The 22,203-nt window shown below is 41.5% G+C and overlaps 1 protein-coding gene across 1 annotated transcript in view; it reads right to left on the bottom strand.

Annotated features, from left to right (window-relative positions):
- Window positions 1-2,479: 2,479 nt before the first annotated feature.
- The window catches only part of POLN (DNA polymerase nu), a 191,700-nt gene continuing 171,976 nt past the window's right edge, over window positions 2,480-22,203 (bottom strand). The window contains exons 18-21 of the mRNA XM_026648138.1: window positions 20,599-20,681; window positions 15,492-15,623; window positions 5,518-5,628; window positions 2,480-2,613 (exon numbers count right to left, since the gene is read on the bottom strand). Of these exons, the coding sequence (XP_026503923.1) occupies window positions 2,480-2,613; window positions 5,518-5,628; window positions 15,492-15,623; window positions 20,599-20,681 (460 nt within the window). The remainder of the gene's footprint in view (window positions 2,614-5,517; window positions 5,629-15,491; window positions 15,624-20,598; window positions 20,682-22,203) is intronic.

Here is a 22,203-nt window from a genome sequence, read left to right as displayed (position 1 = left end):
TTCAAAGTTGAATTCTTTAACTAGGTGCTAGATTGTGCAATACAGTCAGTTGAAGAACCTTTCATGAAGCTCAAGGAACACAGCAGTATATTTGGGATGTTGTATGATATTCCAAAACTCCTCGCTATACCTGAAGAAGACCTACACCAGCAATGCAGGCACTAGAGACAGTGTTGACACATGGTGACATGCACGATATTGATGCAAGTGATTTAGGTGATGAACTGAAAGCCCTTTCAAGATACATTTCAGCAGGATCAACTCCAAAAGGCTGTTCTGGAATATATGTGCACAAATAAGATGACCACCCTCTTTCCAAATGCTTTTGTTGTTCTGCGCATACTTCTAGCACTTCCTGTAACAGTTGCCAGTGGAGAACGCAGCTTCTCCAAGCTGAAGTTAATAAAAACACATCTACGCTCCACAATGACACAGGAGAGGCTGGTCGGCCTTGCAACCATCTCAATAGAGCATGAGCTGGCCCAGACTGTGAACCTTCAGGAAGCAGTTCAAATCTTTGCTACCAAGAAGGCACAGAAAGCACCACTTTGATTATTCAAACAGATAAAAATGCCAGTGTTTACTATGCAGACAAGAAAAGTTACATTTGCTGTTCAGGTGTTTGAAAGTTAAGTGTTACTTAAAATTTTTGAACAAGGCATTTTAAGTTGTTAGTTTTCCTTTATTGGGGTAACAGAGCAGAGCAGTACCATGAAAGGAGTAGAACAGGAAGAAGGCAGAACTGAGATCTTTCAAAGTTTTGGCCCAAGCAAGGGGGCATGGGGCGTCATTTGAGCTCCCCGCCACAGGTGCCAAAATGTTGTGGGACGGCCCTGATGAACAGTCAAACAGCTAAAACGTTATCAGTGAAACAGAAATGTTAGGGTGTTAGATCACTCTCTTGGTATGGTGTGGTTACACATAACCAAAAGGTACCAACTCTAGGCTATGGCAATGGAGCCCAGCACTATAGGAATATGAGATGGAGATTGTGCACACCAAGAGGAAAGAAAAATGTAGTAGCAGACGCCCTGTCTAGGAAAGAGCACCGAGAACTGACACCTACAGAATAGCCTGCAGCTAGCCCTACTGTGTTAATGATAGGAGGTGTGATACAGAGGCCTATTGGTGCCAAGAGGCAAAGGGTTCATTGTTCTTTATAAGCAGCTCATGTCTCAGACCTGACAAACTCACTACACTGAATATCTCACTTTCATAGTATTTACCCATGAAGGGTAGCTTGTGAGGTCTCTACTGAAAGCTTGTAACTTATTAATATTCATGCTCATAATCACTGTGAGATGTATGTATGAGTAAATATTTAAGGAATAACATAACTATATTTAACATGTAAAGAGCTATGTTATTATTTAATATTATTATATGCATTACCATAATACTAGGAGCCCTAGTCATGGTTATAGGTGCTGTACAAATAAAAAAAAAGTATTATATTATTGTAAAGTATATTTATGGGGCAAAATCCTGGGTTTTTTGATTCAATGAAAAGTCCTGTTGAATTATTTGATATGTTATTATCACAATTGAGATTTTTTACAAAAATCCCAATATCATATAGTAATATTCCAATAAAAACTTTGACATTTTGCAAACCTCTGTTCTCTGCTTTTATCTAAAATTCTACTTCAAATTCCTCAAGTTCTATTTGACCACATACCACAAATTTATGAAAGACCAGGATTCATTTCTTTTTTTTCCCCATGTTTGCCTTCAAGGCTTTTTTCTATTAGAGCTAATAATAATATTGCTTAGTGACTTTCTGCAACAACAGTTCTATCTTTTATGATTGAAAACTAGGTTTTTTTTCTTCTTTCTAGTGGTATATAAGAATCTGGAGGCTTTCCTGTGATCTATTGCCCAACTGTGCATAGTTATACTAACAAAAGGAAATTGTGATGCATTAGCTTTCCCTTACATTCTATAAGATATTTCCCTTTATTACATAAAATATACATAAATATAATAAATAAACAATATAAATAAAAGTTGCCTACTGAGAAGAACAATTTGTTCATATAGTTCGCTTCAATACTGGTGTCCTGGCTACTATGTTTTCTTCCCTAATCCATTGAATGTGTTAGTAATATACATCATATTCAATCAACTTGATACAATAAATTCAAAATAAGTTAAAACATGACCAGTGGGCTTAATTTTTAAAAATGCTGAACACCAATGATTTCAAATGAAGTTGTGGGTCCTCATTATATCTGATGACCAGGCACAGTATATGTGGATAGATTTACATCTACTTGAGCACAAAAATATAAACAAAAATCTTCCAGTGAATATATAAAGTAATAGCATCAGCCCTTGTTTGTTAAACGATCCAGATGCATGCTAAACATTCATCTAGCTGAATAGAGTAATATGAAAGAAAAGTCATAGTTAAAGTGTACGTACAATATGTCATATAACATGGAACAATAAAGAATAAAATTCCAGAAATGCCTTTATCTCAGCTACTTCTGTCGTAAAATGAAAAAGAACATTGCAGTGGTTCACTTACTAACCTGGCTGTTAAAGTCGGAGAAATAGCAACGGAGGTAAAAATCTCAACCATAGCCATTTTACAAAGGTCAGCTGCAGATCCTACAAAAGAAAGTGATCTGTTTTTAATATAAAACATGAGGCCGGGGAAGAGCTCTTTAGTACTCTGAACTATGCAGGTCTGAAACTGACTCCATAAAGTTAACAAAGAACAAGCTCAATATTACCAAAGAATCAAAAATGCTAATTAATACGATTAACGAAGTATGAATTCACCTTTAATATTGATATGGGAACATAGGAATTGCCAGACTGGACCAGACCAATGGTCAAGCTAAACCCAGTATTCTGTCTCTGATAGTGGCTAGTACCAGCTGCTTCAGAAGAGGAAGATGCAAGAAAGCCTCTAATAGGAAGTTATGGAATAGCCTACCCCCCAAGAAATTTTTTTCTGAACTACCATTAAAGGTTGGCTTATACCCTGAAACATGAATCATCCCAAATATACATACCTACATACTGCGCGCATGTGTGAGAGAGAAAAGCAGTTTCTTAACTTATCCATGAGAAAAATCAAAGTGCATAATAGCCTAAATAACCTAGATTTTAGTTATGGTAAGGCATAGTTTGATGAGTTAAAGCTATAATAAATCCGTGGAATAGAGTTAGAAAAGACGACACAAGCTCAGTTAGGAAAACTGAGCTAGGGAATGGCTAATAAGACAAATTTCTTCAAAAATAACCACATCAAAGCCAATGACAGCCATTTCAAATTGGTACCCCATACATTCCTAGTCTTTTGAGTATAAGTTGTCACCAAGATAAGATGCTACCTTACTATATGAAATCACTACTGTATCTTTTACCACAGTAACTATAGTCAGTATAAATAGAGGAGTGTAATATGGTCTTTAAAAACTATCTCAGACCTGAAATTATGGCATTAAAATCTCAACATACGAAGGAATTTTTTGGTAATATTTAAAAATAATTGAATATTTTTTAATTATAAACCCCATTTTAACACCCTTCCCAAATACCTATCAGAATTCTGTATCTGGCTGAAAGCTTTCCAGTGGAACAGTTTTCTACTGGAAAATGCTGATTCAACTAAATGAAACGTTTTGTGGGAACATATCAATTTCACAGACATTTTTGACAATAAATTACTGAAACATTTCGTTTTGATAAGGTCAAAGTGCTTCATTTTGATTTTATTGTTTTGAATATTAATATAAATATAATATAATATAATATAATATACTTAGTTAAAATGATAAAGTCAATAGAAAGCTACAATAAGCTCATTTCAATATTTCAAAAAATTCATTTCAATTTAGGAGAAAAGAAAATTTTGAAATGTCAGAATTTCCTCTGGAATGGAAATTTCAAGTTTCAACCAATTCTACAAAATTCTCTTCTGGTGTTTCAAAATTGAAAAACCCAAATTTGTTGTCTGAAATTTGGGATTCAGGCCTGCAAGGAACCAAATGTCTTCTGCGAGGTGCTGAGTGTCCTCAATTCCCATTGGCTTCAGGTACAGATGCTCTACACCTCCTTGTAAGATGCGGCTGCCAATGGACAATAGTCCAGAATATTACATAATTAATTTGCCTGTTCTGAAAACAAAACATTAAAATAAAGAATGTTTGAGGGGAAAAAACCCCAACAATTCATTGCTCCTTCCTAAAGGAAAATTCAAGCCACTTTCATGAGAAGCACCTTCATAAACATGTCTAAAAAGTACTTTTCATTTGCATGATAGGGTTCACAGCTCCACTCTAACTTGCAAGCATTATGCAAATCATGCCAACATCAGCTCTTTAAATAAGTAAAAACCTGTAGATTTTTAATGCAACACCTTAAAGCAGCAGCAAGGGTCATTTAAAGATACCAAGTTACTTCAAATGGGGTGTGACTGACATAAGTAAATTAGGTGGATTTATTGCATTTTGTTTGGCAAGTTTGCTAGTTTATATTGCAAAGATAAGTCCTGTTTAACTCTTTAATGCTTTCTTCCTGCTCATTCCACACAAAGAATGAGCCCTGGTTGCAACAGAAATAATAATAATACAATACAACGTCTCTTATAATAGGTGTCAAGTATCAGAGGGGTAGCCGTGTTAGTCTGAATCTGTAAAAAAGCAACAGAGGGTCTTGTGGCACCTTTAAGACTAACAGAAGTATTGGGAGCATAAGCTTTCGTGGGTAAGAACCTCACTTCTTCAGAGACTTGCATCTGAAGAAGTGAGGTTCTTACCCACGAAAGCTTATGCTCCCATTACTTCTGTTAGTCTTAAAGGTGCCACCGGACCCTCTGTTGCCTCTTAAAATAGGTATTTCTCAAAAAACAGAAATCTGAACAAATAAAAATTTGAGTCTCTTCGTAGTAAAACCACTGAAACCCTGGTTTCTGTGCCATGGGCTACACTACAAATTTATGTCTATACGACTACATCTCTCAGATGTGTGGAAAATCCACCCCCCTGAGCAATGCAATTACAAGGACTGAACTCCCAGTGTAGACAGCGCTATGTCAACAGGAGGGCTTCTCCTGTCGACATAGCTACCACCTCTTTGTTAGGTGGAATACGAGCTTCTCCCGTTGGCATAGGTAGCGTCTTCACTAACCGCTACAGCAGCACCAGTGCCGCTGTACTGGTGCAGCTGCGCCACTGCAGGGCTATAAGTGTACACAGGCCCAGTCACAAATTGACAAAGAAACCAAAAAGAGACAGCCTTAGGAAAACTGCATTTGAAGTGATGCAGCAGTAATCTTCCACCTCATACAGCTAGCTACCATAGAGTATTGTAGTATACCATTGTGTTCTTGTTCCCTACCAGCTAGTGAGTGTTTCATACTTCTGTCGCTTATAGCTGTAAAATACAAAATTAATTCCTGCCACCCATTTATTATTTCTTGTCTGTTGACTTCATTTGTCAACCTCCACCCAGTCAGAGGAAATTAAACCTCCTCCTTTTTTTTTTTTTTTTTTTTTTTTTTACCTTGGACAACAAAGTTGACAGCCTGCCTCTCTGCTTGAGTACGTAGTCTGTAGTCTCGAGCATTGATATTAGGCAAGTGTCTTTTACGTCCCATGATGGAAACCACATATCCTTTTGATATGTAAAATAGAAAATAGCGTTAATGGAGTGGTTAAATATGAGATTTGAAACAAATCTTCCAATATGAAGTTGTCAGCAATTTTCTGATGCTTTTGGCCAATATTACTGAATATTGAAAATAGTCTAAGTCACCTGTTTCAACATTTATTCCCCAGCTAATCAAAAGTAGTCTGACTGGTAGAGTGAAATGTGGATGCAACCACATATCACCGATATCTCCATTACTCTAACCCTGCAAGGCATTAAGCATACTCAATTCCAATTCAAATCATCGAAGTTACTCAGGCCTGGTCTAAACTTAAAAGTTTTGCTGGTATAGCTATGTCGGATAGGACTGTGAAAAAAAAAATTACATCCCTAAGCAACATGCCAATGCCAGCAAAAGCCCCAGTATAGACTCAGATGCAAAAAAGTCCTTTTGCTGGTATTGCTTATTTTTATTCAGTAAACTGGTATAAGCTATACCAGCAAAACAACCCTTCCCAGTAAAAATTGCACCTCCTCTAGGAGGGTTTGCTGGTATAGCTATACTGGTTATATGATTGCTGAGAGCTCATAATGGACGCAAGTAGAGACAGGTGTCTTCCATCCCTGCACTGGCTCGCAGCCAAGGATTTTAGCTATGGGACTTTTGCTGGTTATATACATAGATCACGGATTCATTATCACAGAAGTGGGAATGTTTTTTGACACATCTTTCAAGAAAAGAAAGCTATATTATTTTAAGTAGATCTAAACAAAATATATTGCCTGATTAGCACTTCATCAAACAGGATGTTTAGGACATATTTATGGCTTTAAATATTTGCAGTAATCCACTACTCCTTAGTAGAACTAACTTATTAATGCAATTAATGGAAATGACAGCCCATGGTTATGTACAGTGTTGTTGTGGCTGCATTGGTCACAGGATTTTAGAGAGACAAGGTGGGTGAGGTAATATCTTTTATTGGACCAATTTCTGTTGGTGGAGGAGGTGATGACCTGAAAAAGAGCTCTGTGTAGCTTGAAAGCTTGTCTTTTTCACCACAGAAATTGGTTCAATAAAAAATATTACCTCACCCACCTTGTCTCTAAAACCCATGGTTATAGTAATTTTTTAAGCACTGCAAAGAATAAACAAGGAACAGCATGTCTTCTGTGAGTAAAAGTCTGAATCAATTATATACTGTTATAAAAAGAGGTCGAAAGTGCTGTTCTGAGAAAATGATGCAGGAAAATGATAAAACACAAAACCATCGTATCACCTGTGGGTGAACACTTTTCACAAAGCAATCACTCTATATCTGACCTATCAGTCCTAATCCTCAAAGGAAACCTGCACAACATTTTCAACAGATGAGCAAGAGAGCTTAAATTCATAACTTTGCTAGACACTAAAAATCATGGAGTGAATAGAGACTGAATTTATGGCTTATTACAAAAATATCTCACACACTAACAACCCTCTCCACCAGCTGCTTCCCCCACCCTTTGTTTCCTCCTTATGATTGGATGGGTGTTAATAGGCCACTTCACCTTGAGTGGTCCCTTGAAATATGTGTTAACTATTTATGCTAAAAAATCTGTTCCATTTATATTTAGCTGAGTAAGTGTCCCAGACCTGAAGAAGAGCTCTGTGTAAGCTCGAAAGCACGTCTTTCTGACCAATAGAAGTTGGTCCAAATAAAGATATTACCTCACCCACCTTGTTCTGAGAAAAGTAATTTTCCCGACACAGGATTAGTTGCAGTTATTAAAGTAACAAGTTTAATGACAATGCACTCTTCTTCACTGTGACTGGTAACAATAGATTGCAAATTGTTGATTTTTTCTACAAAATGTTTGTATTGAAAAGTATGTTATGTATTTTGGGGTGAGTATATATATTCTTTGACAGTTCTGATAAAGAAAATGTCAAATATCTAAAACTTCACCCCAAAGGCATAGCCACGGGTGGGTCTGGGTGGGCCATGGCCCACCCACTTAGCATCCAGGCCCATTCCCCAGACCTGGCTCTGCTCCGGCCCCAGCACTTACTACCCAGTACTTGAGAACCAGTGACAACCTCTTCCTTGGCCCTGACACCAGGTACCCCTATACCTGAGCCCAAAGATTCACCATACCACCTAAATCAGTGCCAGGAAAATATGTGGTTCCAAAGGATCTCGATGTTTTGGAGGAGCTGGAGTGTCGATTACTTTTGGTTGAATTTAACAGTCCTCTGGTATGCATGCCACTGTTACATCAATACTGATCTCCTCCCCAGCACAACAGCTGCTCCAATATTACACCCAGTACTCCTGCCTCAGCAGCCCCTCCTTTAGAAGTGGAATTCTCTTATTCCTCATCTGACTCACAACACAGTGGGAAGGGATCGTCTATCTATTCCCCTAAAGCCCCTTCTTCTGAATTCTATGGGTCAGAAAGGGAGTCTTGGGTCTCCTACAAACCTAAACATCATCGTGTTTTCTTTGGGCCTTTATGTCTTATCCATATAATATCCTTGCACGGCCATACTGGAAACTGTGCAGTCCTTATCATGGGCATTCTCCCAACTCCACCTCATAGAGAAAGAACTGTGCAACCTCAGACATTCCCAGATCATTTTCAGCCTGCAGAAGTCTCTGAGAAAATTACTTACCTATCCTTATAGTTAGAAAGATTTTCCTCATATCTAATCTAAATCTCCCTTGCTGCAGATTAAGCCAGTTACTTCTTGTCCTACCCTTGGTGGACATGGAGAACATTTGATTATTGTCCTCTTTATAAAAGCCTTTAACATATTTGAAGACTGTTATGTCTCCCTTTGGTCTTCTTTTCTCAAGGTCAAACATGCCCAGTTTCTTTAACCTTTCCCCACAGGTCAGGTTGTCTAAACTTTATATCATTTTTGTTGCTCTCCTCTGGACTCTCTCCAATTTACCAAATACTATTCATTAGTGGAAGCTTCCAGAGCAGGCGTTTCTTATGGCAGGACTGTATTGAAATCCATTTTTAGATAGACTCCAAGCACCCACCAAATTACATCATGTCACTTCTTGTGAGTCACTAAGACTGAAATATATCTAGATCTAGAAAAGTTGCTTACCTGTACAGTAACTTCAATTCTTCATGATGTGTTCTCTGTGTTCTCCATATTATATATATATTATATATATTCCATGACCTACCTTCCTTCCCCTCTATTACTGATTCCTATTATAGATTGGATTCTGTAGTGGAGAGAGAACTGATTGGCTGTTGAGCCCACTGTCATTTATGCCCTGGAGAGGGGCGTGAAGGCACTCAGGGTGCATGCGTGGCCACAACAGACACTGCTGGCCAGTCTCAAGCACAGATTCCAAGGCCAGAAGAGAGCATTGTGATCATCTAGTCTGACCTCCTGTATAGCATAGGCCATGAACTTTCCCCAAGATAATTCCTAGAGCAGATCTTTTAGAAAAACATCCACTCTTGATGTAGAATCCACCAGGACCTTTGGTAAATTGTTCCAATGGTTAATTACTGTCACTTAAAAATTCATACCTTATTTCCAATCTGAGATGTTAGATCACCAAGAGTGGAATATATATCTGGACAACACATCTTGAAAAGCTCCCCTTACCAGACAGGCAAATAACTTTCTTTTTGCTTGATAATCTGCAGTGGGTAATGCCTTAAGTGCCTCAAAATCTTTTCTATTAATTGCAATGAAGTTCAAAGTGATCGCTCTATTATCTACCTGGTCTCTTATACACACAACTGAATGGAAATAGGGATGTCTTTTGGCAGGGATGGGCACCTGAAACTTAGTTGTTGAACAAGAGACACTCGGGACTGGCCTTCTGGTGAGTGACTACAGTGATTCTTGTATTACAGTAGCAATTTTCTCAAGTCCTACATTTTGGAGAGTCTCCCTCCAGGTCATGTCTCTACCTTGACTTTCTCAGAGTGAGATCAGGCTTCTTTTTATATAGTCCCCCGTCCCAAAGCAGTCACATGATCCTCCAGCCCCATAACTCTTTCCTGGTCATATGTGCTCCAGCTGGGGGAAACTACAGGTCCCAGAATGTTCCCTTCTGACAGGACTGAGGAGTATGACATGTGGGCTAGGATGCATGCATGCACCCAACTGACCAGTGCACTTTTACAAATTTTTACAAATATTTATTTTATTAAACTTACATTTTCATAAGTGATTGTTTGGGGTAGTGAAGGAATTGGTTCATCTTATTATTCATTACAAATTACTGTAAAATTTTAAAACCTGTCCTCTTTTTTTCTCTTTGAGATACTTGCTGAATAAGACTTCTGTTCCCAGAATGAACCCTGCTCATGTCAAATTATACTGCATTATATTGATATATGATGTGCTCCAGCATAAAGCAGCCTAAGGAACCTATTCTTCACTAAATAGACTTGATGGCTGCTGGCCCACAAAAATTCAGCCTCAGAGTTACAAAGCTATAATCCAATTCAAGAGCCAAAATTTTTACATATTTCTTCTGTGCATCAGTCAGCATTTGTGCTCTTGAACTGTATTTAGTATCTGTGGCTGCAGGGCCATGAAGAATATTTTGTTTTTTGTTTTTTTGGGCCAACAGCTGCAGACTCTCCTTGTATTAAATCCTGTGCCCTCTACATATCCCCATTTGTCTTTAGTGAGTATCCAGACCCTAGGAGTGAAGTAATGAGAGAGGTGAAGCAGTGGCATAGCCATGCCCAGGGGCCCTGGCCAACTAGGGACTCCCAGAAAAATAGGCGCCCCGTGCCCCAACTTGCTCCACCCGCCTGGCACTCCTGCCGGGGAGTGAGGTCTGGGCACGGGGGCTTGCCCCACTCCACCCAGTGCTCCTGCCAGGGAGCAGGGTTGGGGCACAGGGGCTTGTGGGTGGGTGGGCTCCAGAGTGTGGCAAATCCCTGCGCCTCGACCCTGCTCCCCAACTGGAGCCCCAGATGGTGAGTGGTGGTTGGTTTTGCACTGCCTTTTATGCTTGTAGTATGGGAGTGCAAGGACATTCAGGATGCATGCATGGCCCCAGCGGACACTGCTGGCCAAAAGACTCCAATCTTAAGCACATGGGCTGCATCTGATCAAGAGCGGAATATAATACTGCTCTTGAGGGAATTCTGCACCAAAAAATAAAAATTCTGCACACAATATTTTAAAATTCTGCAGATTTTATGTCAATAAATAAATGTGAAGGCTCCAGTATGGTAGTGGGGAGCACAGGCCACTGGCTGCACAGAGGTAGGAGATCACCCTGTAGCCCATTCCCCTCTGGGACACAGACTCAGCGGTGAAGCTGCACCTGACCCTGACATAGCGCAAGGGCTGGGCCCATGCCAGTGGTCTGTGTCTGGGGGGGGACAGGCGGAGGAAGGCTGCAGTGTGGTCTCCCACCTCAATGCAGCCAGTGGCCTGTGCTCCCCACTGCCATGCTGTAGCCTCCACATTTATTGATAAATAAATATTGCAGAATTTTAAAATACTATCCACAGAATTTTTATTTTTTGGTTCAGAATTCCCTCAGGAGTAGCAGGTGAAGCAACTCCCCAGGGTTAGCAGCCCCATGTCATGTGCACAAGGTGTGGGCAGGCAGGCTCAATCCGGCAGGATCCAAGTGTGGAGGGGCTTAGTGTGTGGGGGTGGATCCAGGTGCAGGGTGAGAGGGTTCTGTGTGGGGGATCTGGTGCGAGCAGCTCAGTGGGTGGGTCTGGGTGCAGGGATGATCTGGATGAACACAGGTGCAGGGGCAATGGGGTTCTGGAGGAAGGGTCCAGGTGAAGGTGACTGTGGCTCAGTAAGGGGGTGTTGTCAGTAGCTACCGGTGTGGTGCTCTGCTCTTGTTCGATGATGATAACAGTCGGCTGCGTGCGCGTTCCCTCTGTGTGCTGCCCCAGCTCTGCGCAGATAGCTGACACAGCAGACCCCGAGAGAACCCCCAATGACCACAGACTCTAGTAAGGTACGAAGGAACCCAAGCCAGGTTTATTGTCAAACGAAGCACAGTAATAGTTTCCCATAGACTCTACAAGACATACTACGAATTTGTGCCCCCTGGCAATGGACCGGCTCAGTCAGTGGCGGGACTTTCCACTGCCCCCTAGGCCAGACAAAGATGCGCACTTCAGGACCTACTTTTATACGGTTACAGGACAGATTACTCATCCCTACTGACGTATTGAGGTACAGCCTCTTGGCTCATTAGGGTGCTGTCTCCCCTTTGATCATGTTGTTTCTATCCATCATGCTGTCCTTTTGACCCTGTCTTTAAGATGCACCTGCTTCTAGCAGCCCTCTTCTTGCCAACTTCTGTGAGCAGGGCCTGCCTCTGGCTCACAGCCCAGCTTTTGCTTAGCAATGCCTGGAAGTACTTTGGTTCAGGCTTCAGGCCTCAGACTAGGCCTCTGACGCAAGAGTTTATGTTTCAGGGCCTCCTCTTACTACAGGAGGGTTCTGGTTGTGGGGAGACTGGGTGCTGGGAGAGTGGGGCTTGCTGGGGGGGGGTACAAGTGCAGCTGGTTGGGGCTCAGTAGGGTGGGGCAGGCTTGTGGGGACGTCCAGGTGCATAGGGGGTGGGACTTGTCAGGGTGGGTATTCAAGTGTGGGGTGCTCAACAGGGGGTGGTCTAGGTGCAGGCGTGAGGGTCTGGATGCAGAGGTCCAGATGCAGGGGGGATGGGACTACGCAGGGGGGTCTGAGTATGGGGGGTCTGGATGCACAGGGAGTAGGCGGATGTGGGAGCAGTTCCCTGTACAGTGACACCTCCTTCCATGGCTGAGGAGTGATGAGGGCAGGAAACGGGGGGTGCAAATCTAGGGGAGCTTTTTGGGGGTGGGTCTGATCCAGCTCCAGCCCTGGTCCAGCCCCAAGTGCTCTGTGCAGGGGAAGTGCGCTCCTACCCCACCCTCAATCCAGCAGGGACTAGCAGCTGAGCCCAGCACAGGATAGGAGCGACTGGCCGGGATGGGGCTGGGAAGGGCCAGGTGCGGTGGGGGTTGTGGGTGCAGCGGGGCTCTGGGTGCAGGGGGTGAGGCTCAGCCGGGTGGGGGTTAGGGTATGGGAGGCTCAGTGGGGGGGTTCTGGGTGTCGGGGGTTCGCCTTGGCAGGGCGGAGTCTGGGTATGGGGGGGTCCAGATGCATGGGCATTGGGCAGATGGGGGGCAGGTCTGACCCAGCACCAGCTGGGGTGCTCCCAGGCCCCGCCCCTCCCCCCAGTGATTTACCTCTCCGTTGGCTGCTCCAGGCGCCCAAAACGACACGCCCATGCTGTTGGGGAGCGGCATATGACCGCTTATGCAGCTTCCCTTTGTTTCCCCATCAGAAGGACATTTTTATGAGGGGAAGCAAATAAATCTGTGCGAGACATGAATTCTGCGCCACACAGTGACATAGAATTCCCCCAGGAGTAATAATATATATGGGCAAGTACTCAAAAAAGAACTTCAAAAAACTTTAGGATAAAGTGACACATCTTAAGAGATCAGGTAGGTTGGTGTGAGGAAGGAAGCACCAAGTAAATGACTATGCAACTTGTTGGGGAGGCATCTAACGCCATTTGCACCAAGCGGTACCAGTGCTCCTAGGAACAGCCTTGTCTTGTTGCTAATTATTCTCCCTTTTTCCTGAACAGCTCTACCTGCTTTCATGCATGTGCACATGCACACAAATTCAAAACTAAGCATAGAAAGTCAACATGCCAATAACTTTGCCTACATTGAGCACTAAATGTTTATTGTTATATATTTTGATGTTTCAATTATGCCTATCAAACACTATAGATACACTACCAAAAGTAGCAACATACACATTAAATGGATCAGATCAACCTTTGGAAAAACAGACCTTTACTTTATCCTATCATTCCCCAACCAACCTTCTCCTCTGAGAAAGTTTGAGAAAAGAACAGGTGAGTCTAGTGCTCTGATGGACGAAAAGCAAAAAGTTAATTCTAAAGTGAAAAACCCCTCACTGAGGACATCCTGCCACAAACCCAAATCTAAGGTTTAGACCAACTTATGTTGATATAACTACGTTGCTCAGGGGAGTAGAGAATCCACCCCCCTGGGCGACGCAGTTATACCGACCTAACCCCAAGCATAGACAGTGCTATGTTGACATGGGGCTTCTTCCATTGACATAGCTACCACCTCTTGGGTGGTGGATGGGAGAAGCTCTCATATCGGCATAATTAATATTTCACTAAGCGCTACAGTGACACAGCTGCACCAGTGCAGCTGTGCCGCTGCAGTTAGGGTGACCAGACGTCCCGATTTTATCAGGACTGTCCCGATATTTGCTTGTTTGTCCCGCGTCCCGACCGACGTTCGGTCAGGACGCGGGACAAACAAGCAATTTTGCCCTCCGCTCCGGCGCACAGGCGGAGCCCGGAGGGGCTCGTGCCCCCCCGCCCCGACTCCACCCCCTCTTTCCCCCATTGGATCCCTCCCCTAGCCCCGCCCCAGCCCCGCCCCCTCAGATCCCTCCCCAAATCCCCGCCCTGGCCCCGCCTCTTCCCCAAGCACACCGCATTCCTCCTCCCTCCCAGGCTTGCGCTGATCAGCTGTATGGCGGTGCAAGCGCTGGAGGGAGGGGGTGACACCAGCGTGTGTGGTCCGGCCATGAAGAAGATAGGGCCAGGGCGGGGATTTGGGGAGGACAAAATTGCTTGTTTGTCCAGCGTCCTGAGCCGTGTGAAGGTGGGAGAGGCTGCGGGGCGCCCGGCCAGGCCGCCAGTGCCGCGCCCAGACCCCATGCCTGAGGGGCAGAGCTGCCGCCCACCGGCCCCCTCCCCTGGGGTGGCTGGCGGCTCCCGTTCCTCGAGGGCTCCTGTGTCCCCCCGACCCCTTTGCCCAGCTGTTGCGCGTGCCGTGCCCTGAGCCCCCCGGGGCCGCAGCGCAGGGACGGGCTGCGGGTGGGTCGGCACTACAGGCTGTTCTTGTACGTGGGGACAGACTCGCCCCATGTGCAGGGCAACTCGGTGGGGTCACAGCGGCCGCAGGCTGAGCATGCCCCAGCCGCTCACTTCCTAATCCTGGGGTGCTCTGTGCTGCAGGGCAGAGCTGCCGCCTGCCTGAAATGCTGCTGTCTGAGTGAGCGGGACTGCACCAGCTGGGCACCTTCCCCTACAGGGGGAGATGGAGACGAGGCGAGCTGGTGCGGGGGGAGGTGCTCCGGTGGCTTTTTTTTTTTTTCCCTCCGCTGCCGCCCCTCGCGTCCCGATATCTCACGTTTGTCATCTGGTCACCCTAGCTGCAGTGCTTTAAGTGTAGACAGCCACTAAATTGTTAGCTTAGACTCTTCAGAGGATCACATCTGCTGTGATATTACATGGGACACACATATGGTGTTTTGAATTCATATCTTTTAGTACTTTATAGCCTTTGATACCCAAAAGCTCACCAAGAAATCATGGGGTAGCCAGTGCAGATCACAGCCACAGGCATAACGTGCTCTCTTTGTGAAACAGGGCTTACTAAGCAGGCTGTGTTATGCCCTAGCAGCAACTTCTAACTAGTTTGACAATATGGTGGTATGTACATTGCATTGCAATAAGTTAATCTCAAAGCAACTTTAAATATGGATAACTGGACGTTGAGAGCCATATTCAAAAGAAAGGAACTTCTTGCCATTCACACATGGTAAAGAGCATTCCCAGTAAATAACAATATCTGGGAAGAAGCAGCTGTGGTGGATCCAACCAGATCCTCCCAATTTGCCAGCATAATGCAGGGTAGACCACATTAATCAGGCGTGGATATTTTCATCATTTCTTGCAACTTTTTCTCTCATCCTACAAGCATTATCTGAGTTGAGTCTCTGTCCTTATTGTAAAATGTAGCATAGCAGCTGAACAATCAACAAGAATGCATCTTATAGGTTTTATTACCTTCATTGTGGCATTGCTGAATGGTTTTCTTTGTAAAGTCATGAATTTTCTTGTATTTCATCAGAAAACTCTCTATAAATTGACCAGCTTGAAGAGGAGTAATTCCCAAACATCCAGCAAGACGTTCTTTACCTTGTGCACAATAATGTAAAACAGAAAATCATTTAAATATTGCTTTGTTATAAATATTAATACTGAACTGTACATTGACTAATGGAATACAACCACTGTAGTTATTTTCACAAATTTGGATGATCACATACACTAAGGTCTTGATTCAGCAAACTACTTAAGTATATGTTTCATTTTAAGCTTAAGTGTTTTCACTGATTAGGAAAGGACTAAACTCATCGCTGAAATGCCTTACTGAATTTGAGTGCAACTCAGCAGAGGCTTTCCCCACTGCATATTACATCTTAATAGCTTAAATATAAATTTTAGGATAATATCTGTATTTTAGATTCATACAATGTATCCTGCAGGGTTCTTAGTTTTGTTCATTTTTATTCATAAACTAGTCAGCGGTAGATTTATGCAGAGCCTTGATATGAGGATAAGGAGATTGAATTCAATGTTGAATAAGCAGGGAAGTGAATGAAGAGATGTGAGGATGGCGGTGAGGGGGCCGAATGATTTTAGGTAGGGTGTTTTGGACAAGCTGGAGAAGTGGAATGCATGGAAGCAACAGAGAAGAAGAGTTCAGTAATTGAAACAAGAGATGATCAAGGCATGGACCAAGGTTTTAACAGGCGGGATGGAAGAGAAAGGATGGATTTTAAAGGAAGTGTAGAGAAAGTCGCAACAAGACTTATAACACATATCTAGATGCCGGGTAAGTAAAACTATATCAAAGTGAATATGTAACAAGATAAAGCAAAGGAGTATGAGAGAAAAATGAGATCAGAGTTTTCCATGGCATGAGATTAAAAGCTAAGAGGTACAATTTAAAGAAATTTATGAACCAAGTAGTTCAAGTGCAAATAAAACCATACATCAACATTATTGATTTTAGCCTTCAAAGACATATATTTAGGTGTCAGCTACATAGGAACAAAAACAACATTGTGTCTGCAAATAACATTTGCTGAAAGGCAATGTCTTAAAGCACCAGAGATATAAAATATTAGTTGTCACAGTAATAATGTCAAGAGAAACTAGCTTGCGTTTTTGAGAGAGGGAGGATTTCAGCCACCCAAATGCCATCACTGTCAGTCTGATGTGCATTTCATAACAATTCTGTAGTATTTTGTACTCAGCTATGTCAGGAGCTGCACAGATGTCTGGAAGAACAAATCTAGCCACGGTGCTAGAATCAGAAATTTGCAAGACATCTGGGATGACTCCTAATGGAATTATTCCAGTGTTGTATTATTGTTTGATGACCAATTAATTTAACTCTCCCCCACTTCCCCAAAATTTCTCATTCATTGTTCAGAAAACTGAAGTACCAGAGTCTGTCTATACCAGTTAGGAAACTACTTCTGTCTTCACAAGAGAACTGTAACAAATGTGAATATTCCACCCCCCGAGCGACATAAGTTACACTGACATAAGCACTCATGTGCACAGCGCCATGTCAATGAGAGAGCTTCTCCTGCCAGCATAGCTTATGCCACTCATGGAGATGGTTTTAACAGATGTGCTGCAGCAGTGCAGCTGTATCTGTACAGCTGTACCCCTGCAGTGCTGTACGTATAGACATGGCCTAATTTAGGATTTAATTAATTAATTAACAGATACTTTGGTGCTCCTCATTATATTTTTTACAGATGAACAAGGCACATGTGAAGTGAATTGCTTCAAAGTAGACAGGAAGTCTGCAGTGTTGTCACTTCTCATGCTGTTTTGTTTTTGTGTTAAAGTACTAACTTCTGGAGGCCAGTGATTAGGTGAGAGTCTCAGGGTTTTTGTTTTTTAAGTACATATCTAGCTCTCATGGAAGACCTTGAAAATGTGATCCAAGTGTAATCTGTGGAAATGTGATCCAAGTGTAATCTGTGGAAATGTGATCCAAGTGTAAAGGCTCAACGACCAGAAAAGAACTATATGATATGACCATCATTTTGTTTTCTTCATTTGCTATGTTGCGCTTCAAACATAACTAAATTTGTAAATAGGTAGAGCTCTCTGAAATGGGGGAAGAATTCCTGAAGACTACTAAGTGTCAGACAAAAAAGAAAGATCAAGGATGGTGTGAGTCCGTTGGCTCAGTGGAGAAGGTGAGCTGGTAACGGAAGATGATAGAAAGACAAAGCTGCTCAATGCCTACTTTGCTTCAGTCTTCTCATAAAAAATAAAATGTATAGTGAACTTACTATAGACAATAAAGGGGAAGAGATGCAGATTGGGATAAGTAAAGAATACATCAGAGATCTTCTGAACAATTTGAATGAATTCAAATCAGCGGGGCCTGATGCTATTCACCTGAGGGTACTGAAGGAATTAGCTGAAGAAATCTCGGAGCCACTGGCAATAATATATGCAAACTCATGGATAACAGGAGAGGTCCCAGAAGACTGGAGAAGGGCTAACATAGTGCCCATCTTTAAAAAGGGGAAAAGGGAGGAACCGGGGAACTATAGACCAGTCAGTCTGACTTCGATACATGGGAAGCTACTAGAGCAATGTATAAAGCATTCAATTTGAGAATACTTGGAGGATGAAGGATCATTAGCAGCCAGCATGGATTTACCAAGAACAAATCATGCCAAACCAGCTTGATTTCCTTCTTTGACAGGGTAACTGGTTTGGTGGATAGGGGGAATGTGGTGGACATAATATACCTGAACTTCATCAAGGCTTTTGACATAGTCCCACATGACATTCTGATAAGTAAGCTGGAGAAATGCAGGCTTGATGTAACCACCATTAAGTGGATACATAATTGGTTAAACAACTGCAAACAAAGAGTAATTAGTAATGGAATGATGTCAGATTGTAGGGAGATTTCAAGTGGGGTACCACAGGGATCTATTCTAGGTCCGGTGTTGTTTAACATCTTTATTAATGACCTGGATGTAGCATCAAATTTTCAGATGACACAAAGCTAGGGGGTTTGCCAAAACTTTGGAGGATAGAGCTAAAATTCAAAGGGATCTGGATAAATTGGAGAACTGAGGTATAGACAACAAAAGGAAATTCAACATAGACAAATTTAAGGTGCTACACTTAGGGAAGAAAACCAAAAGCACAAATACAGAATGGGGGGGGAAATGGCTTGGCAGGAGCACTGCTGAGAAGGATCTGGGTGTTGTGGTGGATCACAACCTCAACATGAGTCAGCAATGGGATGGGAGATGATAGTTCCACTCTACTCAGCACTGGTTAGTCCTCAGCTGAAGGATTGTGTCCAGTTTTGGTCAATGTATAGAAAGAATGTGGAGAAACTGGAAAGAATCCAGAGGTGAGTGACAAAGATTATCAAAGGGATGGAATGTAAGCCATAAGAGCAAAGGCTGAAGGAACTGGGTATGTTTAGTTTGGAAAAGAAGAGATTGAGGGGGGACAAGATAGTGGCCTCCAAATACTTGAAAGGCTGCCATTAAAAAGATGCAGAAAAGTTGTTTTCTCTTTCCACAGAGGGCAGGACAACAGGCAATGGGTTCAAACTACAGCATAGCAGATTTAGATTAATTCTCAGGAAAAGCTTCCTAACTGTAAAAACAGTAGGACAATGGAACAGACTTCCTAGGGAGGTTGTGGAAGCTCCTTCACTGGAGGTTTTCAAAAGCAGGCTGGATAGCCATCTGTCTTGGATGGTTTAGACCCAACAAATCCCACACCTTGGCAGCGGGTTAGACAACATAACCTTTGCAGTCCCTTACCACTATGATTCTAAGTCACATACAAGTGTAGTTATATCAAGATATTACTGTACGGCTCTAGTTTTTAATGTTTTAGGGTCTATACTGCTACCAGATTTCTTATTTCAATGTTTTATTAAACAGTTAAATCAATGAGTAGTGTTAGTAAATTTGCCTTTAAGAGCACTAGCATTTCTCAGTCTATCAGCCAAATAAATATTAAAGGTGAGATGCAAAAGCATAAAAATTGGATTTGGGTCCTTTATTTTTTTTGTGATGTAGAAATGTCTGAAAGTTATTTCTATTTATTCTTTACATTAGAAATCCAAGCCTTGGAAAAATATATTTATTAATGAGAAGACAAATTCAGGAAAGTGAGAGGGGAAGTGATTTTTATTCAGAATCTTCACTTGTTTCAAGCAAAATCTTTTCAGGGGGAGACCTTCCCTTTACATTGTATAGAAGTAACATAGAAACAAACTCTATTTTTCCTTTTGCAGGTCACCTTTAGGAAGGCTATATAAATTGAAGTACTTTATAGTAGATAAAGAAAAAAATCAGCACATCTAAAAATAGATTAAATCATTAAATGAATGGGATAATAAAGGAAAATCCTTTACATAGTGGTATGAGCTCATGATAGTCAAGTATACAGGAGAAGCCCATTTTATTAAAACAGAAATTTCACCAATATTAAAGGAATTGTGGTATGTATATTTTTGTCTGAATTAAATTCTGAGCTCCAAAGAGCAGAAATCTTATTTCTCTACAATATTTTGTAAAGTACTATTTACACTTATGGTACAGTACAGGGAGGTTAATAAAAATAACAACATTCAAGGCCAAATTCTGTCCTTGATCCGATAACAACTTCTTTCATCTTCTATGTATGCATCCACCAGTGGTATGCAGCAGATATTCCATACTGAATTATACTAATTTTAGGTAGGTAAAGACAGATGTTTGAATTACATTGACTCATGAGTCTCCTTATAGTAGCTCAGATGTACTTAGAAGTCAAAATGCAAAATAAGTCAACGCATCAACTTAACCAGGGAATAACATTCATATTGTGTTAATGCTGCTATATTATTCTGAATGATTTTTAAGTAGTCTATTTTATGATAGTCAAAAAAATCAAGATGCAATATTCTGAGATCACGTTATTCACCTTCAGAAATTCAGTGTATGGCTAGCTTTTAAAAATTCAAATGAACTCAAATCCATTGCAGCTCTAGTTAATCATCTAAAAAAGTAAACAGTAGTGAGAATAAACTTGTTTCTAGTTCTATACAGATCCCTACCTGCTCCATAAACTACTGAGTAGACAACGCGCTTTGCCTGTTCTCTATCTGCATGCTTCACTTGTTCACTTGGAATACCCCTCCTAAGCACAAATATAATATGGGTTTCATCTTCTATTTCTAGTTAAAAGCAAATATATATTCCAAGCATCATTGAAAATACATTTTAAAGTCAATAATTTCATAAATGCAGACATACAGCATATAAACAGAAGCTCAGGGAGGCTTTAATCTTGGGCTTTGAATCCACAGCTTTTTTGTCATATAATTTGGTGGGGGATGTTGTCCCTAGTGAACCAGGCTAATCTTGGCCTTTTATCTCCCTTTTCCACCACTGGCTTGGTTGGAAAAACATCTGCTCTTAAAAGATTAATGTATTATTAGAGATGGATGAACTGGTTCAGATAAAATAAGAACTAACTCAACCCTTTGATGTTCCTTGACCTGAACAAAAATCAAACCCAAATATTTGAAGTTTGGAAAAGTTTGACTGAGGACTAGAACTGTGAAAAATATTTGTGCCTATTTTGATTCCACAGAGGTTCTGTGAAAATTCAGTAATTTGCATGGATTTTCCTTGCAAGTAAAAATGTTGAAGATTTGGAATGCAGATTTCCAAATTGTCTGGATACTTAGATAAAAATCCACAGGAAGGTTTTGCAGTGCATTTTCAAGTTGAGTTGGTTGATATTAGTCACATGAATTATGTAACATACTAAGGTCCCAAACCTGCAAACACTTATACGTGTGCTTCACTTTACTACCATGAGTAGTCCAAATGAAATCAACAGGACTATTCACGATAGTAAAGTTAAGAAAGTGCTTACACATTTGCAGGATCGTGGCCTGTACTTCTGGTTCCAAATTGTCTAAGCCTACCACTGAAGTCTGAGGAAACTATTTCGACTCATTTTTTCTGGGAGAGATTATAGATAAAATGCTCTATGTGAGTTACTAAGAAGCCATTTTGGCTGTGATTTTTTTTCTCCTCCTCCCTCTGCCCCCTGCCCTCATATTTATTTATTTATTTCTCCTGAGAATGGATTGCTATTCAGGTATTCTTGAAAATACATATAAGTCTCCCACTGGTTAGGGTTATTTACAGTTTTAAAAGGGAGAAACAGGTACTCCAAACTGAAAACTACCATAGACGCCTTCAGTCCTAAGTTATTTTACCTTCTTTGAGCTCATGATTTATGCAGCAAGGAAAAGGTAGGTCCTTTATGGAGGAACTATGTTTTGCATTTCCCTATTTCATGTTATTTATGAGACACTAAACTAGAGGTACAATTTTAGTAGTGCTTAAGAGATTTAGGAGCCTCAATCTTATTTTCAAAGTGATGTGGTACTTAGACGTCATCTCTTTGAGAGTCAATGGGACTAAGGCTCCTAAATCACTAGGGTACTTTTGACAATTCTAACCTAGATGTATGACACATCTTACAAATACCTCTTAATTTACCAGTAATTATATCCATATATGCACACACAGTCAGATTTAACTAATCCACACAACCTGCAATTCTCACTCAAATAATGGTGCTCACTCATGAAAGCTCAGTTAAGATTTTGTAGCAGTTGGCTGAAATGAGGTCTCCTATTAGT

The sequence above is a fragment of the Terrapene carolina genome, unplaced genomic scaffold (assembly GCF_002925995.2).
Source record: "Terrapene carolina triunguis isolate 2854851 unplaced genomic scaffold, T_m_triunguis-2.0 Scaffold66, whole genome shotgun sequence".
In the NCBI taxonomy this organism is placed as follows: domain Eukaryota; kingdom Metazoa; phylum Chordata; order Testudines; family Emydidae; genus Terrapene; species Terrapene triunguis.
The sequence above is the reverse complement of the archived record's forward strand: the minus strand, read 5'-3'. Positions and strand labels throughout refer to the sequence as shown.